The 9,804-nt window shown below is 24.2% G+C and overlaps 1 protein-coding gene across 1 annotated transcript; it reads right to left on the bottom strand.

Annotated features, from left to right (window-relative positions):
• Positions 1–2,361: 2,361 nt before the first annotated feature.
• LOC145841002 (uncharacterized) lies at positions 2,362–5,508 on the bottom strand. The gene is made up of 6 exons (XM_082948362.1): positions 5,402–5,508; positions 4,758–4,913; positions 4,279–4,378; positions 3,447–3,615; positions 3,139–3,161; positions 2,362–2,686 (listed from the first exon to the last, which is right to left on the bottom strand). The coding sequence occupies exons 1-6, from the start codon at positions 5,476–5,478 to the stop codon at positions 2,456–2,458; spliced, it is 756 nt and encodes a 251-aa protein (XP_082804488.1). The 5' UTR covers positions 5,479–5,508; the 3' UTR covers positions 2,362–2,455.
• Positions 5,509–9,804: the final 4,296 nt, after the last annotated feature.

Genomic DNA, 9,804 nt, shown 5'->3' with positions numbered 1-9,804 from the left:
TAATGTAGTTTAAGTTTGTTTAAATTATAAATATAGTTTGAACTAATGGTTAGTTTAATTTAGAAATTTACTCTAAAAATCAGTTTTATTAAAGTAGCTTAATTATATTTATACTGAGATTAAATTAAATTACATTTTTATTTTTGTCTTAAACAAAATGAACTTTTTGTGTTATTGTGTTATTTTCTTTTTTCATCTTTTTATTAAGTGTCTTTCAGTTTAAGTGACTTAAGTTTTGATACCTGACTCCATCGTATTGACAATAAACTTGCATTAATAATGTTTAGTATAAAAGGAAAACTTTTTTATTTACAAAAAACTTTTAGCTACAACAACAGTTATCCTTTAAATTTTATATGAGACATTTTTTTTAGCTAAATTCCAAGTATTACCAACAATTACTTTTTTGAAAAAATTGCTAAACTCATAAAGTTTATTTAGTAATTTTAAAACACTTTAATTCTTAAAAAAACATTTATTAGTATCATGCTTTTAACGTTTTATGTATTTAAGACAACATTTATGAAAATACTACTTAAATTAAAGTATAAAATATTTTAATAAATTGTTTATAATTAGTTTATTTTCATTGAAAAGTCACCATTAAACGCTTAAAAAAAAGTGTTTCTAAAACATACATCTTAAATATTTTTACCGCTGGGTGCACTGTTTTAATACCTCAGCCCGACTGAACTCTATTTTGAAAAGCCTTAACATAATTTAAAAGTTAAAAATAAATTGTGCAACTAAACTATTTTCTAGGCAATACTTTTAGTAAAAAATACATTATCTTAGCTTTTTTTATATTTGTAGTCAATTTTTTAACTGCAGTCAAGTTGTAACTTCTGTTTGAAATACTGTTTATCATGCATACTTAAGTAACCGTCGTTGCAAATCATAGGAACAAGAGTTTCAGTTAAGTCGTTTTTAGTTTTGAATAATTCAATTATGAATTTTTTTTTACCCAAGTTTAAAATTACGTACTTGCTATAAGTTTTACAAAAAGTTCATAATACTTTGTATATAAATTGTTTATTGAACGACAAAAAAGTGTTCAAAATATTTGGTCATAGGACCTGGTGCACAAAAAACTTTTCGGTTATCGAATCGCACACCACTTGGATACCTTTTAACATCTTGTCCAGGACTATCGTTTGACACTTAAAGTTTAACAGACATGATAGTTAAATTAAAACTTAAAACGATTTTTTTGTTGCTTTCTAAATTATTTAACAGTATTGTTCTCTAAATAATTTTCTGACAGTACTTTTACAACGGTTTAAGAACAAAACAGTTCCAATCTTTCTAAAATTAATTTCAATTTAATACCTTAAAAGAGATTTGACATAAAAATGCTTACCTACCTAAAAGAAACGTAGTGTACTATTTTATTAAGTAGTTGTCAATTTAATTGTAAACTTCATATTACTTTTTAATAGTCTTCGAGATAACACATAAAAATATTAAACTATTATGTTTTATTCTAATTTAAAATTTTAGTTTTCTTTTATTTTGTTTTGCTAGGTAATAAATAGTAATGTAATTAATTCTGGATTTGATCTACATTTTTTTATATTGTAATGACCATTGAGTTTTTATTTATATTTTGCAGAAATTTAAGCTAAATAACATCAAAGTATACTTTAAATTAACTAAAGGTAAGTTATAAACCATTCTTAACAATGGTTGATAATGATAGTATACACTTAACATGCAACTTTTTAATAACAGCTCACTGTTTAGGCTTTATGCTTAATATTCTAATAGCTGGTATAAATTAAATTGCAACCTATCATATAACAATTTTTAAGTATCATGCTTTATAATAAAATACTATCTGGTAAATAACCTCCTTTTTCTTAGTACAACATATTCTAGAACAGCTATCTAGCTTTTCAGTAAAATTTGTAACAATTTTTCAGAAAAAAATTGATAATCAGCATTTATAGAATTTTAAAACAAAATTATTTCTCATTATGTTTATAATAGCCTAATACGATGTGCGGGGCGCCATCTAAGATACAAAATTGTATTACGCATAATATTATATGATAATTTTAAATTAAATTTTTGCCCGCAGAAACAAAATGTGTTAAAAGATTTCTAAAAATAGTAATAAATGAAATCATACCTACAATTAAAACAATAGAAACTGTAATCAAGTAGTTTTTATTCTTTATTGTTACGCTCTACAAGACTTTAAACCTTTTAAAATACTTTATATACTGTAAGCGATACGTCAAAGATAAGTTGTTAAAATTTTTTAAATACTAAATGACCTTTTTACAATACATAGCAATTCGCTTTTTCTAATCAAAAAATACAGCAGGTATCGCAAAACTAATTATTTTAGACGTTTTTTATTGTTTGCCATGTTTTATTATGTTTCAAGACAGTTAAACATTTGTGGTGCATTACGAAAACTTTACATACTAAAACGACTCATTATCTTTCACTAATATCTTCTTCTTCTTTCCTCGTCACTGTCCGAAGAGGACGAGGAAGACTGGTACCTGCTGACGGAAGAAGACCTGCTGACGTAATCGTCCTTCGCCAGCACCAGCTCCGTTTCGCCGCTCACAACGGACGACAAGTCACGTGTCAATGAGCACACGAACGCTGTTATGAGGTTGAGCAGGATCCACTGGGTTGAAGACGCGAAGTTCTTGTTACCGCCGTGATACTCCTACATGTTTTATAGAAAAATTAATGTTTAGAAAATGTATCAAAATTTATATAAAAACAAAAAAAATAAACAAATTGTTTAACAATTTTATGTAAAAATCATAGCTCATGCTTTAAATCAAAGAGATAACAACTTAGTTAAAACTGAAATTAAATTTTATTATTCTCTTTATCACCTATACAATTACAAGTATATGACTTTTCAAATGTTGCAGATAATAAAACTAAGCAACTTTTATAAAACAACTACTTTTAAGTTTTTGATGTGTTTTGTATTTGATGTTTGAAATTTATGATAAAACACGTGTTTATTTTACTTTTTGTGCTAAAATAGTTGGATGTTATATGTATAAATGATACTCAACAATTTATATGCAAATAGTGATACGAAAAAGTATTATTATTTTGTTGCATAAATACTTTTGCATGCTTATTTTTAAAAATCAAACTCACATGTAGAGCACTAGCGATAGTATCTGAAAATTAGATTAATTGTTTTTTTTTTTTAATTTACTTATTGATTCTAGCTTGTAGAGTTGTCTAAGTAGTTAAACAAAATTTAACTGCATCGGAAATTTTTCTTAAAAATGTTTAGGTTTACAAAACTGTATAACATAAAAAACAAGTTAAATAATTAGAAAACAATCCTTATAAATCTTGGGCAAAACAATAAAAACATTAGCAAATAAGTTATAAATTAAACGAATATATAAATATGTCTTGTAGTTTAAAATATTTCTTTAAAAACATACAGAACTTACAGAGAATTAATGCAACCGTGTATGTGATTGCAATGGTAAACTTGAACTGACTGCAGTTGTTCGGAGCTGCATACTTGTTGTTCATGGTGACCAGAAGCCACATGTACAACATAAATGTGATGTAGCCGACAAAGCAAAACAAGTAAAACGGAACGTAGGAGTACTTTGACTGCAAAAAAATCAATACTAAATATTTTAAGATACTTTAATTTTAAATTTGTTCAATAATTAAGAAGTAGAAAGTATTACGACAAATGTTGTGGCTGAGAATATAAAATTTAAATAAAAAACTGTTTTTACCATCAGTCAGTTTGAGAAAATTATAAAATAGACGTTTACACTATTTTAATTACAGTTTAAAAGCACCGTTTTAAGTCCTGAATTTATGAAATTGTAATAAGACATACTGAAATAGGTATAATTTTTTTACATTATTTAATAAAACAGATAGAAAAGTTTGTTAACTATCGTAAAAATATTTTCTATCACTAAACACCAATTTTTAAACTAGTTTTACAAACTTTTTTTTATGATATAACATGTTACGAAAAGTACAGCCTTCTTTTAAGCTAAATGTGTTTTTTGTTGTGGCTAAAACTTCCTTGCTAATGTTAAATTATGTATTTTCTTTTTTATAAACAAAGTTTTGATTTTAGTTTTAAGTCCTTAGATTTAATTTTTCTTTAATATCTTAATATCTCGAATTTTACTTTAATATCTCGAATGTCTGCTTTTAACCGTCAATATCGACAACTTAGTGTTTGCTTTATACTCTCCGCTGTCTTAACTGATATTATATGAAACACAAAAAAAAGACTTTATATTTACTTACTGGAAAAGAAGCAGCCACTGTAAAACTAGCAACTGAAACAATTCCTGTGTAAAATGCCATTTTGTTCAGCTGAGACCCACATGAAATTTGTCGCATATACCTATAAAAAATACCTTCTTAAATAACTTTTTTTTTTTAATTCAACTTACTATAATTTTTTTTTTTATCAAAAAACAAGTATTTATAGCTTAAAATGTAGATATGCATACACGTTTATTTGTTAAATTAATTTTAAAATGAATCATTTATTCACTCAAAGCCATATATTATAGTTCAAAAATAGCTAGAGTTAGTTTGTAAAGCTTTTTATGCTTGTTTTTTGTCAAAAAAAACTTACATTGTTAACAAATTGATACTTGAGTTTTTGCTATAATAAAACTGTTTAATATATTTTAAGTTTAACAAAACGCTACTTAAGTTTTAAAACTTTTAACATACTTTTATTAATGATAAAGAAACATGTCAACTTCTAAACTAACAGAAAATAAAAATAAACTGTCATGAGGGCACATACAACTGTCCAGATAACAAAGAAGTTGAAAAATAAAGACTCTGGTTGTTTATAAATTATTTCACCGACAAATGGCCAATTAGGTATAGGATCAACATGCTTTAATGAAAGAGCAACTCCATATCTAAAAAAGTTAATTATTAATCCTTCACAAAGATTTGTAACATATTTTTTTTCATAGATGAATAGTATTACTTTTATTAAAATAAAATAAATACACAGAAAAAGTTTAGTTCTTAGTTTAATATTTTTATTTTTAGTTACGATCTTAAGTTTTTTTAGCATTATCAAATTTATATCAGAAAAATACACTTTTTTAAATACTTACTTTTATAAGCAAAACTACCTAAATATTTTATTATTATATTATTTTATTCAAAGCTTTAGTATGACATGCTTTAAGTTACTTTGTTATAATTTTTCTAACTTAGCTTCGTAAACAAGCTTGATAGTTAGAGATTTTATTATTTTTACATCAGAAAAAATACTACTTATGTATCTAAGAAGTGTCTATACGACTTTACATCCGTACTAAGTCTAGTGTTAAAGTACATACTAAAGTCTAGTGTATTCGGGAGTTTTTATTTAAGTTGTTTTAACATATATACTTACAGAACTATTAATCCAGCTCCGGTGAAAAGTGAAAACAGGAACGGGGGCAGATTATACAAAGTTAAAAAACAGCACATTTGACCTTCTGTAATCTATATAAGTATTTCTACTACTGTTTTTTTCAGTTTTGTTTAAGTTATTTTATAGTTAGACAATTGTTAAAATAGATAATAAAAAACAAGTATAACTTTTCTGTTCAAATCTTTAAAAAATTGAAAATTTTAAATAAAAAGCACTCTTATTCTAGTTCTTTAAACTTAAAATATCTTTCTTGCTGTAAGTAATAATTAATTTTTTTTGTTACCGAATTTCTATAAACAATTTTTATCTTTTTATGTAGCTAATTAGAATTTATAGTACCTCCTACAACTTTTAAACTGTGTTTATTACTTAAAAAACTATGTGAAATATATAAATAATAATTCATAACTGCTTCTATATTTACACTTCTATCTTCTTTTAGTTTAATATATAAAGCTTAAATAGTTATTTCCTGTTTTAAATCCCACACAATTTAGCGAACTTTCTTAAAGAAAATAAGTAACATAAACTTTATAAAGAACTTTTTGTACATATCAAAGTTTTTAAACTGTTTTAAATTATCCTATAACCATACCGTAAGTATCTTATACTTATTTATAAGCTGCTAGCAATTTTAATAAAATCATAATAAATACAACAAAAATTCCATTTGTTCTTTTATGGTTAATATAGTTAATTTCTTTTTTGTAGTGCTGTTATAAGATATATTCAAGTATTAAATTTTGCACCATAAGTTTAAACTTTAAGATTCTTTTCGCTTACTCCAATAATTATTTAGTGTGATATTTTGTAAAACGTTTACAATTTTGTCTTGTAAAAAATTAACTTTATCAAGGTTCTTGTTTTATTTTTTGATTATTTGTTTTAAAGTACTAGTCAGTAAAAAAGCTTTAGTTTTATAAAAAGTGGGTATCTATACTAAGTAATACAATAGTAACTTGTTTTTTTTTTGTATACTGATAACTTTTCATAAAAACTTTTTTGTCTTATATAATGAAAGTGTTTATGGTATAAACTAGTAGTTCGCAAACTATTAAAAAGGTGTTCAGCTCAGAAGTAACTACTCAAAAAAGTATTCTATACCTTTTTTTAAAAAGTTAATAATATTTTTAAACTAGCTGTATTTTATATTTAGCCATATATAGAATATGTCTGAAATTTTAAAAAAATGTAAAATAAAAACGTGAAATAAAAACGTGTAGGCATATTATATCTAACATTTATAAAAAGATAAAGTTTTTGAACTACGATTTCAAAGATTATGATTTTTTTGTGAAAAGTGTTTTTCTTTTCGCGCAGCAACTTAACTAATATTTTGAGATACAATACACAGAAGCACAATTATTTTATCAATTAATAAAAACTTTATGAGCTGCTAGCATCTCTTTAAAATGAATTCAACTTAATTTTTTGAAAAACTGTTATTTTTTTACGGGTATCTTTTTCATGTATGTTTCACATAAGGCTTATTGTGCATAATACTTAATAAAAAATTAACAGTTACGTTGATATACTAAACGTAACAATATTTTCATTTAATTTTTTGTCAGTTTTTAAATGAAATAATGCGATTAAAAAAACATTGGTGAAAGTCTAACAGAGCCTGGGCTTGGAATTTCGTATGCAGTTAGACAAACTGAAGTCAACGAAAATGTTTGATCTTACAACTTCGATCATCAGACCACAAGCCTTCGGTAGAGCTAGTCAGTTGCAACCGAATAAACTTGCAGTCGTCAAACTACAACGATTTATTATGTTTTACCAAGAAAAAATGTAAGAACGAAACCTGGGTCTCGTCTACTGAAGGCTTGTGGTCTGATGATCGAAGTGGTAAGATCAAACCTTTTCGTTAACTTGAGTTTGTCTAACTGCATACGAAATTCCAAGACCATGCTCTGTTAGACTTTCGCCAATGTTTTCTTTAATCTTATTCGTTCTTGTTTAGAAATTAAGGAATTTGGAAAAATTAAGGATTATTTCAATTAAAAACTGACTATAAATCTGATAAAAATATTTTTGCGTTTATAATATATCAAGGTACAAATATGCACAATTTTTTATAGTTTTCCGAAGTTCAAAAATATTTTTAATGTAATTCTAAATAATTTTATTGTGCTATCTATAAGGTAAAACTTTGATGCTTGCTCGGAATTTTTACCAAGACTTAACGAATTAAAACTAAAAAATATCTTTATATATATTTTTACTTTATTTTTTAATTATTTTGCATATTTTCAACTTAATAGTATGAAAAAAAAAAGTTATACTAAAATTTTATAGCAACGTGCGCAAATATTTTTATTGTTTATTGAACGATAAAAAAAGTTCTCATGTGGTTTGGTCTGAGGACCTGGTGTACAAAGGAACCTTTCGGTTACATAAAACAACACACATCTTAAATTAGAGCCTAAAGTTTATTAAACATTGAATTGAGGTAACAAAACAATAAAAATTAGATTTTTTGATCTGACAAAAAAATACTGGTTAGTATATGAAAACCAAAAAAATGTTTATTTTACTTGTCAGAGTAAAAGGTTATCATTTTAATTAAGTGTTAACAATAGTTAAAATAAAAATCAATTTAAAACCTTTTACTTAAAACTTTATCCTAATTTTTTAAATAGTCATTAAACAAAAAAAAACTACCAAAGCGTTCAAAATGTTTAGTTCCCCGTCCCCCTTTGTCGTTAAGCTAATTGATCTAATTAAGAATCATGCTTTAGATTTATTGCATGTTTAAAACTATATACTTTTATTATATATTTATACTATATTTTTTATAAAACTATATATTTTTTGAATTATCTTTTTTTTTGTTTATAGAAAATTTCCAGTCTCGATGTATAATACAAAGCTTTATGGAAGAATTTATTTGCTTTTTATAATTTTTCTAAAATCAAATAAATAAATTTAATGAATTTAAAAATATTTCTTACTAAAATTTTATTAATTAAAAATACATCTGAGTAAAACGATGGCAAAAAAAAAGCTTAGCCTTACAACTTTTTTAAACTATAAAACTATCTATATTAATATTAAATGTATTTAACAACTTAAAAGAAGTATTTTTTTTTTCTTATCAAAATATCTTTTTAAAGCTTAAATTTTTAACGAATAATAAAAAAATCGTATTGTTTTGTAATATTTAAGTTGTTTACAGTTATTAAGTTTTAAATAAGAAAAAAAGTCACTTTTTAAACTAAACACGAAATATATTTGTTAAGTCATTTTGATGTAGTTCCTAAACTACTTATGTGAAGTATTTTACTTTTACAACTTACACTTTATTATTTAAGTCATTACTTATTTAATGTTTAAAAACAAATTACAAAAAATTGTTAATAAAAACAAATAAACTAACTAAACACCATCGTACTAAGTTAAGAGGTTGTTTAATTTGCCAATTTTTATTATAAATATACTTCTTCAAATAAAAAGGGTATGTAATAAAGTTGCAATTAGCAAATTAATTAGCAAATTAATTAGCAAATGTAAAACTAGTTTAAAACTACTTAAAAAAAACTTTGTAACTTAAGATTTATAACATTACAAAAAATTTACTTATTTTAGTTATACTTTTTCTTTAAAAGTTAAAAAGAGTTTAGAAAAATTAACAAATAAAATTTATAACTTCAAAAAATATTTTATTAAAAACTTAATTATTAAAATAAATATCGAACGGCTATTATAATTAATTTATAAGGTCATTCTGAGCTAAAAAAGCTGAAAAAAAATGCTAACCTAACTTTTTCAGCTCAGACTGACTTTAAGTAAACTTTCCATATCGAACAGATAAAGTTAGGTAAACATTAAACAAATGTATAATTAAATGAAATTCTTATTGCAACTTAAAACTTGCTGTTTGTATACAACATAGAAATTAGTAAAAGCTTAGTTTTAATATTAGTATGTTTTTTACAGTTGTATAAAATACTAACTTATAAATTTTTAAATGAAAAACTGCTCTTACTTACAAAAATTTCTCGTCTTATAAAAAAAATCTTAAAGGTGATATATTTATTAACAAATAGAATTTTTCTAGTTGAATTAGAAAACATTCTAAAGTTTATAAAACATTTTGAGTTTTGAAAGTTGCTATGACAAAAAAAAAATTCAAAAGTTTTTAATAACATAAAAACTAAAAATTATCAATGAGAAATAAATTTAAATTTATTGATAGTAACCTATGTGGCGATGAGCGTTTCGACAAACATAATTCGAGCATAACAATATAAGTAAAAACAAACGCTGAAAATTATTAATATTTCATTATTTTTGAAACTCTAATAACAAGTGTTGTAATAAGGCGGGTTGTAATTTGTAAGATTTGCAGAAATAAAGAGTTCTGAGTACTGAACAAT

Source organism: Thalia democratica, chromosome 7 (assembly GCF_965202585.1).
Source record: "Thalia democratica chromosome 7, ktThaDemo2.hap1.1, whole genome shotgun sequence".
Taxonomy (NCBI): Eukaryota; Metazoa; Chordata; class Thaliacea; order Salpida; family Salpidae; genus Thalia; species Thalia democratica.
Note: the sequence above shows the minus strand (reverse complement) of the source record. Positions and strands in the feature narration are given on the sequence as shown.

What these genes read in the sequence shown, in the direction of transcription:
- LOC145841002 (XM_082948362.1), bottom strand. Translation starts at nt 5,478, where the DNA reads ATGTGCTGTTTTTTAACTTTGTATAATCTGCCCCCGTTCCTGTTTTCA. An exon ending in GGAGCTGGATTAATAGTTCT is followed by an intron (nt 4,914 to 5,401) that starts GTAAGTATATAT and finishes TAACTTTTTTAG; the next exon opens with ATATGGAGTTGCTCTTTCAT. An exon ending in CTATCGCTAGTGCTCTACAT is followed by an intron (nt 2,687 to 3,138) that starts GTGAGTTTGATT and finishes TAAAACATGTAG; the next exon opens with GAGTATCACGGCGGTAACAA.